The sequence below is a fragment of the Struthio camelus genome, chromosome 1 (genome assembly GCF_040807025.1).
Source record: "Struthio camelus isolate bStrCam1 chromosome 1, bStrCam1.hap1, whole genome shotgun sequence".
Taxonomy (NCBI): Eukaryota; Metazoa; Chordata; class Aves; order Struthioniformes; family Struthionidae; genus Struthio; species Struthio camelus.
Window position 1 is genome coordinate 41,846,645 of NC_090942.1, and position 23,492 is coordinate 41,870,136.

Here is a 23,492-nt window from a genome sequence, read left to right on the forward strand (position 1 = left end):
GTGTTTGAAATGTAGATGACAGGTTTATGTTGTAAAACAGTTCTAAAACTACAAAATGCTCCTCTTTAAGTGCACCTAAAATTTAGCTTATTTTAATGCATCAATATCAATCTTTAATTTCACATTATTAAAGAATCTGCTCTGTGTGTGTATGCTGGAGATGAAATGGGCATTTTAGGTTCAATAAGAGTTCGAAGAGCTTGGTAAAACGAGAATTTATAAAACATGCTGTAATGAACTACAGCAGTGTCTTTGAGCTGGTGGCGTGGTAACTTTCCCACTGTGGCTTATGCTGCATCTCATAAGTATTCATAAATGGCATTGTATACTTACATAAAATTGTTCTTAATCCCTTTAAATGTAAAACATTTTCACTGAATCATAATCAGGAATTTTTCTATAAAAGTACTTCATATTAAAGAAAAAAAAAGTTTAAAATCTGTTTATAAGTGAATCCTTTTATTCCAGGCAGGCAGGATCTTCTTACTTGTAAAATACTCTTTGTTTCAAAGTGACATTCAGTGAGGCAGTTGTCTTATTAAACACTTCAAAGCTTTGCAACAGTGAGAAAAAAATCAGCAGCTTAAAAATATTCTGAATTTGATAGATGCTGGCTTAGTAGAACTTGTTTTGAAAATGTTTTAAATCTGACTGTTTCCTTAGAAAAGGATGTAAACAGAACAGATCGAACAAATAAATTTTATGAAGGTGAAGATAATCCAGGACTGATTTTACTTCATGATATTTTGATGACCTATTGCATGTATGACTTTGACTTAGGTAAGTTGTGTTCCTCTGAATTTAATTTCTAATTTAGTTTTGCTTATCTTAAGACCTGTTAATGCACTTGAACTTTTGTTACTTAAAATGCTTTCTATAAATGTCAAGTTTTATATTTTAATAACAGAGATAACTTTGTTCAGTATTTTATCCCTCTTTCCTCTCTTCTGCCTAATACTTATCACAGGCATATGCATGCAGCAGTGGAGGCTGGATTAGGAATTAAGTGGCAGTAGGTGGCCCTACTGTTGCTTCCTGAGAGTTGAAGCAGGCTTGCTTTTCAAAGTTTAGCTGGGTTTGGGTATTCAGAGCTTGACTGTTATATCCATTTTTAAGATTGTTATACTAATAAAAATTATAAACCAGCTGCCACTGCTGTAACTAAAACTCGGCATGCTGAACCAGCTGTTTGTGAACATGAATGTTCTTATGAATACTTTTAAAGCTGGTTCTTGAGAAGTACATTTCTGTTGAAAATTATGCTTTAGATACACTGTGCTCCCATTGTGGAAGGGAAGAGCACGTAGCATCTTCTCTTAATCACAGTGTAGCCGAGATGTCTATTTTTTAACTTTTATTAATTGTGAAGGGAGGGAATACATGTTTCTAGTTGATATCCCCCTCCTTCACCCATGATGAGATTTGGCTGTTCTGTTTGCATTATTTATTCATTTTATTTTATTCTACCCCAGAAAAAAGTGCTGGGACTGTAAAAGCCTATCTCATGCCAAGTTTTTAAGGCAAAAAGTAGGAAGACTTTAATTGTTAGTGAACTTGCTGCAGAGTGGCAGTACTTGTCAGCTTTTGTCCTTTTTATCAAGTCTGAAAAGAGACTTGATGTTAAATTGAAGAGGATGGGAGAAGAAATAAAACTGAAGCTGTTTAAGAAACATATGTTCCACATGTCTTTCCGTGTTTCAGCCTGTATTAACACACAGTGACATATCTTAGTGGAATAAAAGCACGTTTACCACCCGCTCTATGAACGCAATGTTTAGGTGACTTAAATATACGCAGTGGTTAAGTCTTCTATTTTATAAACAATCAGGAAGCATGGAAATGGGCTGTATTTGACGTAATTGCATCTACCCAAGCATTCTGAACTACCCAAAAGCCTGGAAACAATGCTTGTTTCTTTTATCCTTCAGCAGCAGTTGTAGAGGTCTGGGTAGTGCCACAAAGTGCCAGCTGGGGCACAGAACAGCTACTGAAAAATAGTTTTTATCTAAGTGAAATTATTTACCTATTTTTTTCTTCCATGTGCCTTTTTCTGCTCATTTCTGCTCCATATTTTCACACTCATTGGTTCAACCCTATTGTCAGCGATTCAGTTATATTACTAAGAAATGAAATAAGCAAAGCTTGAGCCTGACTGAGAAACATGACGTCATGTTAACCAACCACTGATGGTAGACCTGCATGTTGCTTATGGCCTCCCTTATTTAGGGAGGCCAGTAGCAGTTGGGGCAGTAGAGAAGTTGACCTGAGGATCAGCAGTAAGGTAGTTGAGAGGACTGGGAAGACAGGGCAAAATAAGCTCTGAAAATCCATGTCCTCTAATCTTAATTATGGTATTAATTACGAGCAAGCTGGAAGGAACATTTAAAAAACTAAAATTCTGAAAACATGGTACATTCAGCTAAAACTTTCTAACTATTTGTAAAAACGATGTGCCCTAAAAAGGCGCATTTTATTCTCCAGTTAGGCAAGCTTTTCTCGTAGGGGGTATGAACTTGATCCACTGCTTCTAGATGTAGAAACCTAAAAGCACTCACATCAGGTCTGAATACCTGTTTCCTTTATGTCTCTCAAATATACTTTGCTATTTGCTCCTTTCTCAGTTTGATAAGGGGTAATTTTTTTCCCCTTTTGTCTGCTTGATTACATAGCTCTTGTGGTCTTAGGCTTTGATGGACTTCAAATACAATCCCAAAATGTGTTTGCTGCATACTTCTGCCTTGTTACACAAGTAACCATCTCCAGAAGAGTTTAGGATGCAGGATGAGGTCCTCAAAGTGAAATAGTTTGAGTGAAAGTGACTCAGTGTTCTGAAAAGAGATAGTTACAGCTCTTGTTCTACAAGGAGAACAGTCCCCCTCTCTACTTATCTAAATACAGTAATCCTTAAAGCATAGTCAGTGCCAGAAAAAAAGAAATGGTGAGTGCAAAATTTTATTCTCTCTATAAAGAGCATTGCACTGAATGTTTTCCTGGAATTGAAACTTGACATTTCTCCTTCAAATTGAATTGAAAAGAAAATGTTCTGTTGAAAGAGGAAAAAGGGGAAGCTATTAAGAGATTTTAAATGTATGGAAGAAAGCAATCAATTAGAGATGGAAAAGAATAAAAATGAGTCTGTATTGTGATGGTGTAAAGTATATATTAAATCTCAAAAAAATCAATATTTGCCTCTGAGCTAAAACTTAGTAATTAAAAATGAGAACTTTATTCCTAAAAATGCGTTCCTTTGTCTACTCAGTTTGTATATATTTTAACAACCACAAAAATAATGTGTTTTATGTTCTCCTTAGATCTGCAGAAACTGCTGCTAAATCTTGTTAGGTTATCTGGATCTTGGTTATTATTAATGCAGTTATTATTACTAATGCAATATTAATGTCTCTTTCCTGGCTGTAGAACTGAAAAATTACAATATCTGTACAAACTCTTGGACTGCAAACAAATGTTTGTCTCTTTTTATGAAACAAATGTTTTGCTTAGTCATTTTTTTTCACTAAACAAATGTTTCATGCAGTCATTCAACACAGTCGAACTATTTAACTGTTGAATTTAACTAAATTCCTCTTCACTTTTTTGGGGGGGGGTTGATTTTTTTTTTTTTTTTTTTCCCCTCCCTCAAGGTTATGTCCAGGGGATGAGTGACTTGCTTTCACCGGTCTTGTACGTTATGGAGAATGAAGTTGATGCTTTTTGGTGCTTTGTATCATACATGGATCAAATGGTAAAGTATAAGGATTGTTTAGCCTGCATAAACAGATAAGGTGTGGATAGCATGTGGGGTTAATTTTGTTGTATAAACTTTGTTTTTCCCTTCTTTTAAAGGACAGGTCATCTTATGTTTGAAGTCAATATGTCGTATCTGATTATTGACACAAGTTATGTGGGTTTGTGATATTCTTACTGTACAAAGCAGACAAATTTGGTTACTTGGAAATTCCCAAATAAGTCAGCCAGCATCGCCAAATACCTATCAGTCTAGAGTCCTCCAGTAGAATTTTGTTCAGGTGATGGTTCTCTGTCAGAACTACCTTTTGGCACGTTACATGCAATTTAGACTTTTCCACAAATTGAAACTTTTCTAATTGTGCATGTGGTGAAGCAATATGTGAATTATGTGAGAATAAAAAAAAGTCGTCTTTCTGATTTGAGTGCAGTAATGCCACTTGGAGGTAGGGAATGTAGGCTGATACATGACATGTAATTTATTAGGTATGAAAATGTATAAAGGCATTATTGAAGAAATACAAGTCATTGCTTTACTTAAAACCTTCAGCCAAAGGCAGAAATTTCATTCGTTACAGGCACAATCCTTTAATTGCTTCACATGTTAAATGTTTAAAGAATGAGAACCACTATTGCCATGATCAAATTTTTATTTTAATTAAACATAGCTGTAGATCTCAAAATTATGGTTATTTGAATTAATATAAATACCTGACAATGCTAATATTTTATTCCACCCAGCATCAGAATTTTGAAGAGCAGATGCAGGGTATGAAGACACAACTAATTCAGCTGAGTACTTTGCTTCGCTTACTAGACAGTGGATTTTGCAGTTATTTAGGTAGGTGTGTTTGTTGCACACAATAACTAAAACAAGTTCATGCATTCTGTGTGCATTGATACCTTGACCAGTCTTTAAACATATTTCAAATAGTAATCTTATATGAATGCAAGACTTGTTCATTCCAGTAATGTGACTTTTTCTGTAATTTTTATAAATTAAAAATATCTAAAAGACTTAAATAACTACTCCATACATATTAAAAAAGAGCCATCTTATTATTGATTTAGACATGCTCTCTCTCATCAAATATCAGTGATTCTGAGGAGGGGTCTGCCGCCTTAAAAATAAGTGATATGATTATGTACCTGTAAAGTGTATGTATTTTTTTTCCTACTATCTTAACCAAATTTGATGTTTATGGTTTTATATATATATATATATATATATATATATACACTCTTATTCCTAGAATCTCAAGACTCAGGCTACCTATATTTCTGCTTCCGATGGCTTCTTATCAGATTTAAAAGGGAATTTAGCTTTCAAGATATTCTTCGTCTCTGGGAGGTAAGATATTTCATCATATAATCTCCAGCAGTCCTTGAATTTCTATAAAATACACTTTAGAACAAAAGCATGGATTATTATGCAAAGATTATTATGCAGAATTAAAAAAAAAAGAATCAGTGCGATGAGATAAGGACATACTAGCATATCTTGTGTCTTTTTGGCCCAGATAGCAACTTGGGGAGTTAATGAAAAAAATCTTTTAAAGATTTAGTGGGGATAAATTGGCTTTTTCAAAAAACTTTGGAGAGGATCCTTCAGAAGAGGCTTTTAAGTGAAAATAGTAAGTACCAGGCAGTCCTTTTATGGAAAATAGCTTGTACCAGGAGAAATAGCATGATTTGTCTCTTTGTCGGTCTGACACTTACCTTGATACTGGTATTGGAAAGATATAAGTAACTTTACAAACTGTGTGGAATGAAGCAGTGGAAGAGTAGTTTTTATGTTAGCAAAAACCATAAAGAGGATGATGTCAGAAGATCTGATTAAACTTGATGGTCAGGCCTCATGATGCTAAGAAACATAAAGCAAAGCATATACAAATGTAGGAATACTGCTAATTCCAGGTTAATGAGACTTGGATTTTTTTTTGACTGAGGTGGTCTTGAGATCCTATGGAGTAATTAAGGCTAACATTTTTGAACATTCTTTAATTTGTTCAGAAAAAAGTGAGACGTGTGACAAGATTGTCTAAGATGCATTTAATGCCTTTAACATGAGTACAGTATCCATTGAAAGCTCCCAAACTAGAAAATAAAATCCTCATATGAACAGGAGGAGCTTTTTCTAAGATAGAACATCACATAGAGTTATGCTGGGGAACAGAAGGATAATAAAGAGAACAGGACTGAAATGCATAAAATTTCTGCTCTAATGAAAAATACTGTTGTTTCTGCTGTAGTGAAAAATACTGTTGATGCTTTTATTCATTTTTTTCCACTAATGGAAAAGGAGTTGCAAAAAGAGAAGGACCAACATTTAAAACGTTCTCAAGTAAATCATTTTTTAGCTATTTCATACTCAGTCTGTGGAATTTACTATCATAGTATGCTGAGGCCGTATTGTAGCTGAAGAGGACTAAAAAGTTTATGAATAACATTCATAAATACGCAAACCAGAATGTACAAACCCCAAATAATTGTCTCTTATTCCAAAGCATAAACTGGTAATGAATATAGGGGAAAAAAAAATCACTGTTCTCTTCTCAGTGTTCTGTTATGTTCTCAGTTGTTGTTGGGGGGGGTGTTTTTTTTTTTTTTTTTTTTTTGAAAGACTTCTCTCTCTTCCTCGCTCCCTCCTTTGAAGAATCTGTTTTGCTTAGACAAGCAAATATGAGATGCCAATACTGGAACTGACAGTTTGGCCCAAGTTAGCTTTGTAACCTAAACGAAAGAATCCTTTTGTAATCTGTTTCATTACAGCTTCTTCTATAAACAGGAGTCTTTCATGAAATCTGAAATTGAGAATTGTATTTATACTTTATATTAATCATAGGCTAGAGTGTTTATCACCTCTGCCTTAGCGTATGTGTACATGTGCATATACAAAAGAAATACTTTGTATTTCTAACTCCTTCATGTGTTTTTTCTGTCTTAGAGGGATGGTGGAATCCCATTTAGATAGGACAGTCTTGTAGGTTCCTTTCAGCACATTGTAATGTATGTTTATTACAGATATTCAACTTCTTTGCTAGGAGAAATGGAATTGCAAAGGGGAAATCTTCCTTTCCTTTTTAAAGCAAACTAATTAATATATTAGGTTAATGTTTTTTTATGAAAGGTAGAGTCACCTTTGTCACTGTTGAAGTCCAGCTTACAACAGTGCGTTTTTCGTTCGTTATGCAGCTTCATTGTTATCAATGGGGTCTACATGTGGGATTCACAAAAACATGTTATAGACACAGAAAACCATTTTTCCTATGGAATCAGCAGAGAGAAATGAGCTACTTTTAGGGTATTTCAGTGTGAAAGCATCATTCACATGCTGCCTTGTAATCCAAAGTTAGATAGAGACGAGGGAACCTAGTTGCTGGTGATGTTACCCAGTCAAGTGCTCACTTGCAGAGGACAGAATGGTGAGAGGAGAAGGTTGCATCTGAGATTCTAGTCCCAACTTCCAGAACTTTGGATTTTTTTTCTCTTTAATGTATGTGTTTCAAAATATTCTTTTGGATCTCCAGTTCTGTCATGTAGCTGAGTTGCCTGAACCACTAACCTAGCTTTCAATACCTCTTCCCCTGCCCTTCGTGACTTCTACGTCCTTGACTGTATGGTAGCTTCTCTCAAAAAATGGAATGGAAAAGATTCTTCAGGATGCCTTCTTTAGGCATCCATATAAGAGATGGAAGATCTCACTTCCCATCAGGCTGAATAGAGGCTGGACACCAAGCCTTCCCACAGACTGAGCAAGAGTTGTAACCATCAGAACATGGTAGAAACTGTGGGTAGTCGTAGCATCGCTGTGTGATGGCAGCAGCATGTGCTCGGCAATGTGTGCACAGGACAGGTGGCATTCCAGCTTCTGTTGAGATACAATGTGGCACTTTTTTACAGAAATATGAATGCAGGTAAAACTTCTGCTGGCTCTGTTTGTAGATGGGATTATTTGTAGCATGTTTTAGCAGTGTTTCTCAAACTCAACCGGATGGACAGCAAACAGCAACTGCTTAGGTGTACCAAAGCTGAGAGCTGCTTGATTACTCCTTCACACCGATTAAACAATATTATTTGGTAGTTCTAGCCAGTTCTTACTCTTTATTATTATTATTGTTTTTGCTTGCATGAGTGAGGTGCTTCATTCTCAAGATGGTGCAGGAAGACTGGGTGGGAAAGGAAGAACCTTGAAAAGAAAATTCTGTAACAAAATTACAGAGCTAGCTCACTCTTCACCTCCAGGATTATACTAGTACAACTCGCATGGTATAAATCTTTACCTCCAGGATTATACTAGTACAACTCGCATGGTATAAAACTGGAATGACTTAGTGATAAATTACTTGTCTGCTAGCATTTATTATTAATATTCATAGGTGCTGAGGTAGTACTAGAACAAGTCAGTCCTTACTTACAAAACTTTATCAGAAAGAAATAGGAGAAAGAGTTATTAGACTTTAGTATATTTTGATATTCTCAATTTAAATGCTGCTTTTCTGTTACTTTCTAATCAGCTAGTGATACGGCTGCCATCCACTTATCTCCATAAGCTCATGTCCATGCTCTGCTCCAGACTTTGAAAGGATATCAAAAATGACAGCAAAAAGTATGAAACTGTCATGACGGCTACTGATTTTCTTCAGAGAGATAAAAGAATGTCTGTGAACATGCTTGTTTATATTTTTTCCCCTTGAGGCCCAGCTTGAATTGAAGTTGGAGCTTGAAGCAGATTACTTAAAGTAGATATTCTACTAGTATATCCTTAAACTGTTGGTATGAAAGTTAAATATATACACCCTATAAAAGGATAACTGTTAAACAGATCTGTATTTTGGTTAGATTCCTCCATATCCTGCATAGGCATGTTTCCATCACTGATGTTCAGGTTTAGATTTAGTTCCAAGAGGCAGCCTGTCGTTTGCTGTGCTTCATTAGTGATTGCTGTATGTAATTAGTGGTATGGTTACCATGAGAGTTTGAGTATACCCTAAACGTGTAGGCAGTAGTTTGCTTTGTTCATATGCAGGCTTGATGTTGAACCAAATCCATGTATAGCTGTCAGTATTCCCTCCTTATGAAGTAGGAACAAAAAATGGTGTATAGGTAAACTCTGTTTGGTAGACTGTATGCATTTCTGCATTATTCTTGTTTATCAGCCTATTTATATCTTACTCCTTTTCCTGGAGTGAGAGAACGCATTAACGGAATATGGAATACCTGGAAAAGATACTTGATCTAATTCAGGATTGAGAGAATTGAATAGCTTAACCTTCATGATTAATTGTACTTTATTTTAGCTAAATTTGGTTTGGATGTCTTTCAGATTCATGCAATTCTGTTAAAGGGCATCATGCACTAGTTACAAAACTTCAAGAACAAATAAGCTGTTGTTGAGCTTTAAGGCTATGTTCTATAAATAATTAAGGTAGAAGATTATTACTAATGAAGTAAGACTGACTCTTCATGATCTACTTTCTTACTTGCCTTTTTCAAGAGTAAAACCATTGACTTCAATCCCTTAATCTGTTTGTAATTTTGAGCAAATTTTTGTAACCTTCCTTTTTGCTGTCAAAACTATCGCCCTGCAGCTTTCTGCCAGTCATCAACGTTCTCTTCAAATATTCAATTTTTATCAAAGACTTGACTCTCATGAACATGCTAAAATAGGGTATTAACTTTGAGGTTGCACACTCAGTCCCAGTAAGCTTGAGAATGATTATCTGTGGCCTCCACGGGACCAAAAATTAACGTGTCTGCAGTCAGAAAATAATACTGCCACAAACACCTCTGTGTACATGTCTTTAGGCCATTTTAATGCCGAGGGAATCGGGCATCACTCTGAACCTTATTTAGAACCCTTGGACCCTTTGGGAGGATTGCTGAGCATGACACACTTTTATCAGTTCAGACTTGATGCAGGGGTATACTAAGCCTCATAAAAACAATTAAAACTAAGAAATGTTTTTTGTATAATTATTCATCTTTGAGTAAGAGAATTTCATGTGAGCTGAAGCAGAATAAATAGATGCTCACAAGACTGCAAGTTCAGGGAGCTTAATAGAATTGTAGTGGACAGCCTGGGGGACACTGAAGTCTTAATCAACTAAGCATGTAATGACTCAAATTTGCAGTTATCACTAATTTGCTTTAAAAAAAAATCTTCAAATAATTTTGGAAATACTTAGTTGACTTCAAAGCCAGCTCTAAAGCTTTATTTTCAACATCTGCACTCATTTCTTCAGAGGAAAAACAAGCGTTTCAAAAGAGGTTTTCATATTTTAACAGGTCATGTGGACGGAATTGCCTTGCCAGAATTTTCATCTTCTTCTCTGCTGTGCTATCTTAGAATCTGAAAAGCAGCAAATTATGGACAAGCATTATGGCTTTAATGAAATACTAAAGGTACTGAGTTCTTGGGCATTTTTAAATATTAACTAACTCCCTTGATTTAATACAGGATGTTTATATTTCATGTTGTGGGAGAAGAAAAGGAAAGGTGTATAGTATCTTCTGAAGGGTGAAACTTGAAGCGAATGTCTCTTCTGTACTTTCAAAATGATTTATTTTTGCTTTGTCTTTGGTAATGTTATTTGTTACCTCTGAAAATGTGAGCTGGGGTACATCTGTGTGCTGGGTATTTTGTCAGATTTAGAAGTACTATGGATTCCTCTTACGGATCTTGGATAGTGGTGAAAACCTGCTGTTGGGTACTAGATTTTTCAGTACCCATTTGTCAATGCAGGTATGTTTAGCGCTTCATAGCTTAAAGGGGTAAGCTTATAATGTGATATTTATTAGCAATGCAGTAGAGTAGTATTATATTTTATGAAACCGTATTTCACACTATTTGTCACACTTACTATTCTTTGTGAACATATTTTTAGCATGTCAATGAACTGTCTATGAAAATTGATGTGGAGTACATACTTTGCAAAGCAGAAGCAATTTCTATGCAGATGATGAATTGCAAGGTAAAGCTAATCTAAGTGTATCTCCTGTGAGCCTTTGTAGACAATAGAACTATGTAGCTGGCTGTAGTTGTACATTTATGATGTTCTAATAACTAAATGCTTGGGTATGAAACAGAGTATGCTGTCTGCCTTTATCCAAGAAGCCTATTAGCAAGAGTGGTTCATCTTAAATGGGAAATACCGTTCATTGGGGGAAAAGCTGAATTGTGCTCTTTGGTCATGCTTTCCTAGTTCTTTCTAGGTATGGTAGAGTACAAGTAATTCTATGTTTGCACTCAGGAAGGATGAGGTGAAAGGTGCATTGCACTGAAAGCATACCAAACTTTGGTAGCAACTAATTGTTCACTGAAAAATAACTTCAATAACAGAAGGGGTAATTACTGTTGTTCGGACTTTCATTTTTGTATATTGCTGATCAGGAATTGATTATTGAGCCTCCCACCTTTACTGTGTTTTTGAAAACCAGATATATCAAATGGTAACTTTAACAAAACTCATATGGAACTAATGTTGAAAGAGTTGCTTTCAGTACAGTTAAATTGCGATAAATGATTAGTTATTTGGTGGGGAAAAGCCATGTTAATTTTTCATTTATTTGATTGGAGTGATTTTTTTTCCCCTCCTCCCTCTTCATAGGAATTGCCTCAAGCAGTTAGTGAGATCCTGGGTATTGAAAGCAGTTGTGTAACACCAGATTCAGATACCGGAGAGGATGAAAGTGGGGCAGTGTTGAGTTGTCCTACGTCATTATATCAGAGTATCTCAACACCTGTAATTGCTGCCAATGGAACAAGAGACAGCACTCAACAGACATCTGAGACACAGAGCTTGACACCTGCGTAATTACAGTTGGTGAAATTGAAGAAAGACTTTTACTGAGCACGTGGTTGTTTTTTGTTTTTTTTTTTTTTTTCCCCTCAAGCACTTGAGAGGTGGATATTTAAATTTGGTGTTGATTAAGCTTTAAGGTTGGAAAGAAAATCTGTACTGTAATGCTCTTGCATTAAAGCTTTACAACATGACTCAACTTAATTATTTTTGTAGTTTCTTCTACCAAAGTAGCCTTTTGTTTTCAATAACATTCCTTAATATTTTTGTAGCCAAGTGCATTTTCTTTTTGCTGGTGAACTGGAAGTGGATGGTGATTAAGAATAAATTTGAAAATGGTGCATCTGCTGGGCTTCACATGTATTGATCTAGGAGAGTGCAAGTTCTTTGATTTGAGCAGATTCAAAATAAGCCAGCTGAAGCTGCCGTACAAAATTTCCAAGCTGAAGAGATGCTGATGTGTTAGAGAAAGATCATTTTGTAAATGAATGGGTTTTCCCTTTCTCAAATGTTTACAAAAATACTTCTAAGTATTTGTTGCTGGTTGAATGTAGATTTGAAATGGACATTTTTACTTACGCAGTTTAATGTCCAAATACTAAATTTTGTGTAACTGGGAGTGGATGAACAGTATATTTTTACATTAACATATCTTCACTTTATATATGCATATATATATATATATTTACACACATACACACACTCTATAGATAAATGTTTGTGAATACTAAAGGGATAATCGTATTTTCAATATCTGAATAAGCTTGACTGTTCGTTAATATGAATCAGTTTGACCAAATTAATGCACAATTCTAACTTGGGCTCTTTTTCAAAACTATTTTCTAAATGAAGATAACTTTCATGTGAATACATTCAGTCCTACACTTGATGTAATTTTGCAATTGATTTCTTGCAAACTTTATTAATGTTTATCTTTGCTAATAGATTAACTGATCAGTAAAGTACTCTCACTGTTTTTATGCGAGATTATTTGGAGAATCCATCAGCAGGTTAAAAAAAAGTTATCAAAATTACATTAATGCATTTTTTGTATATGCAAAATGCAGTGTGAGTTTATTTCATGCCATGCTGATGTCCTTTGAAGTTATGTGAAATTTAACATAACTGATTCAGTGTATTATTTGGTAACTATTGTACATATATAAAATAAAAATCAAAGTTGATTTAGTGTTTTTAATTAAATCATATTCAGAGAAAAAATATCTAGTTGTCTGGTTGTTGATATAATAACGTGAGATAGAGGGGATAGGTAACAACATTGATATTATATATTTTGAGTGTTTAATGAAGAGTGGTGGGAAATTCTGTTTATTACTAAGTGGAACATGTCTGTCATCTCTAGGCTGATGTTGCTTATGGAGGAGTTTTTCTTTTCTTTTGGAGCAGTTTACTAGTACAAATGTTATTTGTACCGTCTGAAGCAAATATGACCAATACAAACGGGCTTTAGTAGATAAATCAGGTTGTTACAATAACTTGAGACCCGATTTAAACTTCTCACAACAATTGTGAACAAACACTGTGAAGAGTTGAATCAGTATAGATTTTGTTTTTTTTTTTTAATATCTTCAGTGTGCTATCTCCCTATCAGTTAATAAGAAAGAATCTTACTCAGTGGAAGTCAAGGATTCACGGCTCAGCCTATCTACAGCCTTTCATTTCCTGTTCAGGAAATTACGGTGAAGCATCACGCCTTTGTTCCCTGCTGTGCATTGTGTTCCTTGGCAGTTCATTTTACATAACATAGAATACATAAAGGCATTAGAATTTATATCATCGACGCTTCGGTTCAAGTAAACTAAGGAAGTTAGTGTCAGTATTTTTGGAGCAAGTCCCTTGGTTCACTTAGACTTTGAAGTATACTTCTAAAATGTTTTTGTCAAAAAATTGTATTAAAATGAAGCTCTGGAAAGGAGAAGAAAAATTTCTAAAATTGAGAAATGTAATAGACAAGTCTGCCAAGATTAACTGTGCCTGCTAGGAAATGCAGTCTATGATTCCCCAAAGGTGTACAAAAAAGTGTCACATTATGGCTTTCTTCAAGATGTCAATAACTGGCTAAGCATGAATATTCAGATTTTGAGGAAAAGCATATCTAAGTGGTATTCTGCCATTTCTTTGAATTGCAGGTACGGCTGATAAGATATGCTAGCAGTCTCTTTAAAAAAGTAAAATTTGCGTTTCATGTTTGGGACATAATTCTGTGTATTAACCACTCCTGAGATGTCAAGGATGAGAAGGTTGCTCTTGAATTAACAGTTAGGAGCTGCTCTGGAAGGTTTGGAGTGGGTGGGCTTGCTTTGCTTCCCAGGAGCGATAAGAGCAAATGCACCTTGCAGTGTTCTTTATCTGTAGTTTCTTTCCCTCTGCTGATAGGCAGCCTTGTAACGTTGCAATCAAGAGGAACTTCTTCCTTACCTACTGTTTCTTACGGACACATTTAGCCTAAGCTGAGACTACAAATACTGTGAAAGTCCTTAATCAGGGTAACAGTGGTTGAAAAATGCCACGGGTTGGGGGTCTTGGATGTATTTTTCATACTTGAAAAACTTAGATTGCTTAGAATTAAAAAATAAGAACTGAATTTATTTTTGGTTAAAGTTGTCAGTGGTATACAAGAGGCAATATCTTGTTTAGTTCCTACAGACCTGTTTTGTTCTATAATGTTTGACTTGAAGATAATTGTCTCAGGAGGAGTGAAGGGGGTTATTTAAAACTGTGCTTTTTCAATCTTAGCAGCGTTGTAATAGTAACTGTTCCAAGGTAAAACTGGGATACCTTTCTAGGTATCTCCTTAATAGATTTTTACCATTTTGCATGTTCGGGCAATTTTATTTGTTTTGAAAATGCTTTCTTAAGAGTTTTTGCTTTTGTTTGGTGGCAAGAAGATAACTTACAAAAAAGAGTATCAGTCAAAGCTTTTTTTAAGTTTGGATCACTGAATGTTTATGGAATGGCTTTGATACTAGAAAGTTTAAAAAAAAAAAAAGAAAACAAAACCTCAACAACAAAAACGAAAAGGATGACACTATACTAAACCGCGCACAGTAAACACTGTAACATTTCAGTTATGTTGAATACATTTGTGTGTCTATACTATTCCTCTATAATCATTGTATTTCTACCCAGCAAGCATGGTAGCCAGTGGCCTTCACACTCATTTCAAGTGTGGATGTTTTGTATTTATTTGCTGTGGATAATCTCTCTAAAGAATGTGAAGGGGATACGTACATGCATACCCACATGCACCAGGTCTTGATTGCTTTAGGAACCAGATGCTGAAATAGGATGTTGATTGTATTAGGTTTTTTGTTTGCTTTTGTGCTATAGCTTAATTAAAATGAAGGTGTTAATGTTCAAGCCCAGTTTTGTTGGTAACGGAATCTTTTCTTACCAGCTATTGGCATTTTTTCCTCTGGACATTTTAAGAGGCTGATGTTGCCTACTTGATTATTCTCCTCTATTTTCTTTTTCATATATTGCTCTATAAAATTATTTGTCCCTCCAATTAGCAAAGCACTGAGGAATAACTTTCCCCTCTACTTTCAAATGTCTTCTTGAGCATTGAATCAAAGCTTCAGAAAGCAATAAAAAGTATTCGTGTAGCTTTTACTTTTTGAGGTAATGTTTGAGCTTAAAGTAAGAAAAGGGAAGAAAAAGTGTTTCAAACTGAACTAATTCTCTGCTATGAGCCTTCTGCCTGAACTTTAAAATAGATCTCATTGTAAATGATTTGGCATTCAGAATTTGGACCATGAACAGAAGTTCTGGAACCCCTAGTACTACTCATGCATCTTCCAGTGTGATGCAGATGAAGCCATACCAAGTTCGGGACTGAATTTTTGTAGGCAGCGATCTGTGTTTTCTCAAACTGTTCCTTGTTAGACTGCAGAAAGAACGCTGATGAGACTTGTGAAATTGAAGTGCATCAGAGAACTCACTGACAAACGTGATTGGAAACAATCATTTGTTTTAGAAACGTACTAGCTACTCCTCAGTCTCTTTTTTTGGTTAGTGTTCTTGTAGAGATGCAACTTGAAGTTGCTGAGGTTTGGTTCATGGGCTGTAGAAAAGTGGCTGGTAACATGGTTTTATCTGTGGTTAAGTAAGTACCTTAAAAGTAATTTTCAACTCTACTGCTTGTTTTTTGAACACTTCTAGACAGTGGCTGGTGCCATCTCCGCATAAAGGAGTCATGGCAGAAAAAGATCAGTACTCGTTCGTGTAGGAGGAACTATGATGAGAGTATGTAAGGTGAGAGTAAAGTAGGAAGTCCTAACACGTGCCCGCAATTATATACCTGTATCTGGCTAAATAATTGCTAGGAACTGTACGTGAGCACTGATAAGGTGATGAGAGGCGTGGGTATGTAACTGAGCTCTTAATAGACTGATTTCATATGTGTGGGTGCAATTATATTTGATTTAGAGACACCTTCAAATGCTTTTTAATGGGGTTAGAAGAAGAAAGGAATTATGCTTCATGTTTACTGGGACTTGATAGTATCTGTTAATCAAGTAAGTGTTACTGCAGTGCAGGCCTCAATTTTAAATTAAGCTCGAATTTCATTTAAGTAGGAGATCTTAACCTCCAAGTTTGTTTTGTTTTCTGAAAACGTGTGCTATATTTTCATGTTCAGTCCCTGGGTCTTTGGCAGAGATTGTTTTGGTTTGCAACTCATCAGGAAATTCAAACCGTAGGATGTCACTTCTTTTCTCATCCTAAATGAATTTCACAATTGAATGAAATACATATTTCAAGGCTGTTCAGGTTATTCAAATTAAATGAAATCTTCTAGATGGGTTATTGTTTTGGAGGAATTGGATTATAATTTATATTTTGATTATATAGGCTACATGCACCCTACCTTAACAGGCTAGTTGGTTCTTAGGCTGTTTATATATAGGTATCTTATTAACTACTAACTGCAGAGCCCCGTTGTGGAGAATTTAAATTTTTGCACAGGCTAACAGCTCAGGAAATGGCTGGTCGCTTGACTGCTGTGTATGGTAACAGCTATTCTTGATGATGTCTGATCTCATGCTAGAAACAAATTAATCCTTCCTATTAAAGATGAGTTTTTTTTTTAAGTGCCCGTTAAGACTTGATACAAAAATGGTTATATTACATACAGGTAACTTGCATTCATTTGATCTACTGATGGTTGTAACTCAGTGAGATGAAATGCCAGAAACTTTATGAAAACACTTGTGGTAATGAATTGGTCTGGGTGTCCTTCAGATTCCATACGTGCATGCTAGCTCTGGGCATTGGTCCTTGAGAGACTGCACATGCTGTTCTGGTGTTACTGTTAAGGTAACTAAGACAGGAGACTGAGAAAGTCTTTCAAGTACAGATATTTGGGTTCAAGGACATGTTTTCCTGCTTGAGGAATTATCAGTACAGTTAATGCTACCAAAAGTGGTAGCCCTAGTTTCTTGTTCTCTGCCCAGTGCCACTACCTCTTTTGTGCTGGGGTAATCCTTTTTTGCAGGTGTATGGTGAACTACATAAAGGAACTGATACCTTTTAGAGCTAGCCATTAGCCAGTCAGTTATACCTCACATCTTTTCACTATGCTCTTCCATTAACACATCAGTACGGAAGAGGAGACACTGCGTAAATAAAGATGGGGGGGGGGGAGTGGAAGGGACAGTGTTTTTCACTGGAAGTGCTGGTTTATGCCTGTTTAAACTAAGAGTGAAACTGCAGCATAAGGCAGCTGTCAGCTGTCTCCTTTTTAAATTAATACCTACTCTGTATGCATTCTGTATGTTTTGTATATTCCTGAGCATATACATACAGCAACTTTGTTAAAATCATAGGTTTGTAATACTGGAAGACACTTTTAAAAACTTCTGAAAATAAGGATAGACTCTCTATTGTTGCAAAGCAGATCTCACTTCTGCCAGTTTGTCTGTTGTTTTTTTTTGTTTTTTGTTTTTTTAATTATAAAGGCTTCCAATAACATGGAGTCCACAGCCTCCGCAAGCAGCTATTCCAGGACCTCAGGGATCTTACTGTTGGAAGGCCTTTGCTAATGCCTAGACGTGAATATTTCTTGCTGGTTTTTACGAGAGAACTTTTCTGCTCTCCACTGCTGACATGGAAAATGTCTTTGTTTTGTTTTTTCCCTCTCTCTCCCTTCAGCAGTCTTCTGTGTACCTGATTAATTTTATCCTTGCGTGACTTATGCTTGTTTGGCCTCAACAAGAGTTAATTAGGATAGCTTTTTTTTTTTTTGTACAGGCCACCTTTCTTAGCCCTCCCATTTATGTCCTCTGGACAAAAGATGGTCCATATCTTTTTTGTAATGTTAAGATACAAACTGGACAGAGCAGCCTGGGTGCGATCATCTCTGGGCTGAATGGAAGTTACGGATAACTTTAGCCTGGCAGGCTATTATGCAGATGCTTCAAATGGTTTGCCTTCTTCCTTGGCAGACTGAACGATCACGTTTAACTAGATATCTTCTGTAACCTCTGACTTCCTTGATAAAAGACTTGACTCTGCATTCTCTTGTAATTGTGCAGTTGGTCATCTTTGAGTAGCATCCTTTTTTTGGGAGTGGGGGGAAACTAATTTGAATTTTGTAACTGTCAGAGCATCTCTGAGGTAGGTAGATAGTCTAAAAACTTTAAGGCTGATAGCTACACTGTCATTTAGGTTATTATTGAATGGTACCTGTGGATCTCCAATTTTGTATGTCCTTCCATTTAATGCTGAACTCACCTCTTCGCCCAATGTATTAGTTTCACCTGGACTTTGTTTCCTTATCTGTGTTGCGAAAAATGTTATGAGACACCATACCAAACACTACCATCAAGATGTATGACATGTATTGTTTTGCCTTGGTCCACAGGACTGGCATAAGAGGAAATGAGATTTGCTTGACTCCATTTGTTCTTGACAAGTCTATCTTGCCTGCTTAATCATCTGTTATCTTCTACGTCCTTACAAATAATGTATCTGTACTACTGTTTTCTCCCCCCTCCCCCCCAAAAAAAGAAAGAAATTACTGATCTGTAATTCTTCAGCCCTTCCTCCTCCCAATATCTTCTTGAAGATGAACAGCACCTTAGCTTTTTCCCAGTCTTTCGTCACATGTCCATCCGCTGAGTTTTTAATAATTATTGATAGCTGAGATTTAGTAAGCCTACTCTGTGATGAGCTTGGTTTATGTGGCAAGTCATTTGAAAATACCTGACTTATCCCAAGTGTTCTCCAACATTGATTCAGCTTATTAAAAGCTGCAATCTTACTCCTTGTCCCTGCTATTAATTATGATACAGATCCCTGGTCACAGTTGATTCTTTTAGCAAGAAATGCTTAAAAAATTTTTTTTTAGGTCATCTAGGTTTTTTTCTGTCTAGTACTTTCCTCCTGTTGAGTAGTGGTCTAATACCTACCTTGATTCTCCTCTGACTACTACTGTATTTCTAGAAAAGTTTTCTTTTAATGTCCTATACTAATTACGCTGAATTTTATGTCGCAGCCTAATTTTTGTCTCTATGCTTATGTGTTACGCTTCTTGTATTTAGTAGCTTTGTATTTAGTTTATATTTAGTAGCCCATCTCCTGTAAGCTACCTTCTTGGATTGAAGGTAATGACAGACTAATAATTTATGATACCAGTAAAAGTCCGTTAGGAGACCACGCTTCCTAGCTTTCCTCTGTAGGGGAGTAGTTCATAGATGATACTTTAAATTTTTCCTTAAGCAATGGCCACATCTATAATTCTCTCTTTCTGTACTAAGTTTCCTTCCCTTGGAGGTTATAATAACTTTGAATTTATTGAAGCCTCTTTTTCCAAAATCTGTCAACTTCTATTTTCTTCTCTGACCCTTCTTTTGCTGAAGACCATAAATTCATTTTGCATTCAGTCTCATGCAGCCTACCTTCTGCACAACATTTTCAACCAGTTCCTCACTGTTAGCTCAGATCAAATCTAGAAGAGTCTTCCTTTTCATCGTTTTTTCCAGATCCTCTTTCAAAATCTCTCACTGGTGTATTCCAAGTACTGCCTAGCCAGTCTATTGTTTGATATTCCTTTCCCCATAGCTGTTGGTTGATTAAAACCCCTTCACTGCTATTAGAACCTCAGATGATTCTGCTGGCTGCTTGAAAGTCTACTTCCTATAGCTTCCTGACTTAAAAATCTACACATCCCCGTGTTATCACAGATTTTTCAGCAGACCTGTCTCACTCAGAGAGGTAGACTTCAGAGTTGGTATGTGCCTTCTTGACAATCTGGGAACAAATTGGTTGCGTGTCTGCCTTTCCGTGTTGAAGAAGCCATGTCTGTTAGTCCATTTGTGAATTATTTTAAAGACCTTGTTTTTCCAAATAAATTATGATTTGATTATGTATTAGGACTTCTGTTTTCTGCTTGTGTCAACATACCTTTATTATTCATGCAAGTTATCTGTTTTCCTTGCACTTTTTGACCTTATATTGAATAGTGTCATTATTTTCATTTTAGGTCTTCGTGAAGTCCACCTTTGTTTATGCTTTTTTTTTTTCTTCATACTTTTTCATCGCTTCACTTCTTTCCTTTCTGTCACAATCTCACATGGAAGTTCTCCTTCTTGCTGTAACAAGTTTCTATACAAAGACTTGGTGGTGATCTGGGAGAGCAGATGTAAATTCAGATTGTTTGTGTACACTAGTTACTCTGCACTGTGAATTTTATCCTCTTGTTAAAACTAAATGAAAAAACTTCAGGTTGCTAGTACGTGTCATCAAACTATGAGATCTACAGCAAATACTGGTTTTAAGGAAAACTATGCTGAGATGAAGTGGACAGACGGTATCTTTAAGGGAGGAAAAATGACTGGAACGTTGAAAGCATCTGACCGATAAGCTTCAGTTTCAGATTTCCACTTGAATTCTACATTTCTTAAGCTTAGAAAATGGACAGCTTAGGCATTCAGACAACTGTGATTCTGTTCTTTCATGATAAAGTGAGGAGAAAATATATGTATGTCTAAAGTAAGAAGAGTTGCTTTGTTTCTGATTACAGGCAACAAAACGCCTTTTAAAAATAGAAGCAAGTTTATCTCTGTGTGCTAGAAAGGTGCATTTATTTCTTACTCTCAATATTAACTGTATCTTATAAAGTGAAATAAGTTGCCATGTGGCACTTGCACTAAAATATGTTCAGGAATAGTTATTTTGGAATAGGTTGCTCAATAAAACATTTTTTCTGGCCAAGGATTTTAAGTGTTTATTTGTATGTTACATACATGGTACTGTGAACAAAAGGAAAAATAGTTCTGAGCTCTGAAGAAAATGTGTAGTTTAGCAGTATTTCTAGAGCAATATACCAACTCTGTTATCACATAGTTAGAACAAACAATAAATAAGTATTAGAACAGTTGAACCATTTGAGTCTTCCCTGCCTGTTTTATAGCACATGCTGTCATAATGTACCTTTATCTGTTCTGCATTCATGAGTCATCCTGAAAAGGTTATGAGACAGAAAACCTTTCCCACTCTCCAGTTGCCAAACAAAGCTGTGATAGATAGCAAGGCTACTGGATAGCAGGGTCATCTTTGATTTCTGTGATGTCCCAGCCGAAGAACTAGTGTCTAACAGCAGATAAAATCATTTCAGGAGAAAAGAAGAGCTTGTTTTAGTCAATGGAGCATTCAGAGAGTGCCAAGCAATTTCACTTACATAAATTGTATAATTGCAGGAACTGTGTGTTGGTATCTCAGGCAGAGCAGGCAAGAATATCAAAGTCCAAAGAACATGACTTTTCTGTTATTAAAAATAATGAACATGACAGAGGATATCTCTTGGTAACTTAAGATTTGGGAGTTAACTAATGCACGTAAATGTGCTTTCCCCTGACTGTGAAAATGAAGTAGAACTTTGTGTGTTTAGCGTTACTAAAACGAGTGATTTGCATTACAGGAGGAGGTAGAAGAACTAACAAGCAGAAGAATCTATTTTTTTTTCTTACTGTCAAGCAGAAGAATCTATTTTTAAAAAAATTTTTTAATTTTTTTTTTTTTACATATGGGTAAACTCTGGAAAAGTGAGGTTAAAAGGGAGCTTTAGGGCTTTAGGCCTCCCACAAATTCTGAAGTGACTACGAACCAGTCAGACCTTCCATTTTAAGAAAGGAATCACCTGATGGACAAGGACAGGTTTAGACTAGAAGCTTTTGTTTTTTGCTTGTTGTGATAAATGATTAAAATTCCTTGATGCTGTTAATGGGAGCTATGAAACAGTCTGAAATCTTTTGCTGAGCTTCAGTATTGGTCTCTTATGTAAGAATAAAAAGAATTGCATGATGATGTAGGTATACTGGTTATAAGATGCTGAGTCTAGAAAGGCTATGGAGACATTGAGGTTGTGAATGGAGGTGATCTGCAGTTCAGAGTTAGACATGTGACATGAAATTGAGGGCTGTGAGTGATGATATGTCCTGCTACTTGCCTTGTGCAGTTCCAGCTTCACTGGATCTGATTTTAACTTTCCTCTCAGACTACGTGATCTGTATGTGTACCCGTTACGGCTTTGATGTCAGTCGTCACATTCAGCTAGATTGCTCCTATCCAGGGAGGCTGCAGAAAAAAGCATCAGTGGTGATTTGGAAGGGGAAGCAGTGACAGTTTCCCCCTGCTGGTGTTTTAGAACAGAAAAAGATAAGTGTACTTGAATGAGATTTACTACAACAGTCCTACCAATCCAATTGCGATATTCAGTTCTATGCTATTATATAAGGTAACTTATTTATTCAAAGGGTTTTTGTTATAGCAAAGCTTTGGAAAATGGGAAAAGCGGGGAAGAAAATAAAGAATAGGAAGAAAAAGTGACAAGGGTAAGTGACAAAATGCCTCTTTGTTAGTATAAAAGAAATTAAGAAATCCTGAAACAATTTCACAAGTAGGTTTTTGAGACTGAGACAATACTTTAACACTGTGGTCAAACTGTTGTTTGAGCAATTACCTTTTTGCTTAAGATTTCCAAGCTTAGACTAGTTGGGAATTAAGTAGTAAGCCTATCTTACTTTGTGCTACTGGAAAAAGGAGGGGGGAAAAAAAAAACCATCCTTACCCCAGAGACATGACTATTTCAGTGACAAGTAAAGTTGTCATATATAAATAGAAAAGACCTCCAAGAACCCTGCGGGCCTGTTCTGCGTTCACAGAAGGTTAATTGCTTTACTGATGTTGTGGTTAGAAGTGTATTATGATTAGAGCCTGGCCCTCCTCTCCCATAGGTAGAAACCGCAGCTGTAGCTGCCTTGATTAAAGAGCCTTCTCCAATTATGGAGTCTCTTTCAGTAGAGTACTATCAACCTTTAATAGATGAGCTTTATTTAAAGTCTTACACTGAAAGACATGTTTCCTATCCCTTAATGCTTCCTCCTCAGAACCAGCCCACGCTTTTCACAGAAGAACTCTTTTACAAAATGGACCAAAAAAAAAAAAAGTTTCTGCATGAAGGAATTTCTCACATCAAAGCTGACATGGAAAAATCTTCCCTACAACTTTTCTGTCTGGAAGCTCTTCCCCAAATTTTTTTTTTTTTTTTGGGGGGGGGCAGGGGGGAAGGGCACCGAAATGGCACCCCCCATCGCCACCTCGCTGAGGGGAGGCACTGCCCTCTCATTGTCCCCCCTGCGCCCACTTCTCCCCTCGGGCCCCAGCGCCTCGCTCACCCTGTGGGTGCACCGGCAACTGGGCACCGCCAAGGCCAACCGCCAGCACGTTGAGGCAAGCTGAGGTGGCGTTTCCCTGGCTGTGGCGAAGGCGGCCGGGCCGGAGGGCAGCCTGGCGCCCCTGGGTGCACAGCACCTCGTTGGGCGCCCAAACCCCTCGGGTGGCGCCGGGTAATGGCGGCGCGGCCGCGGCGAAGGGAGCTGCCCGGGGCGGGGGGGTGAGGCGCTGCCCGTCCTGCGGGTGGCGGCT

General features: G+C 36.6%; 1 protein-coding gene across 1 annotated transcript in view; it reads left to right on the plus strand.

The window, feature by feature from the left end:
- TBC1D15 (TBC1 domain family member 15) overlaps positions 1-12,767 on the plus strand; it is a 34,321-nt gene extending 21,554 nt beyond the window's left edge. Inside the window, exons 11-17 of the mRNA XM_068935743.1 lie at positions 664-780; positions 3,642-3,742; positions 4,486-4,585; positions 4,998-5,095; positions 10,033-10,149; positions 10,632-10,718; positions 11,355-12,767. Of these exons, the coding sequence (XP_068791844.1) occupies positions 664-780; positions 3,642-3,742; positions 4,486-4,585; positions 4,998-5,095; positions 10,033-10,149; positions 10,632-10,718; positions 11,355-11,561 (827 nt within the window). The 3' untranslated portion in view covers positions 11,562-12,767. The remainder of the gene's footprint in view (positions 1-663; positions 781-3,641; positions 3,743-4,485; positions 4,586-4,997; positions 5,096-10,032; positions 10,150-10,631; positions 10,719-11,354) is intronic.
- Positions 12,768-23,492: the final 10,725 nt, after the last annotated feature.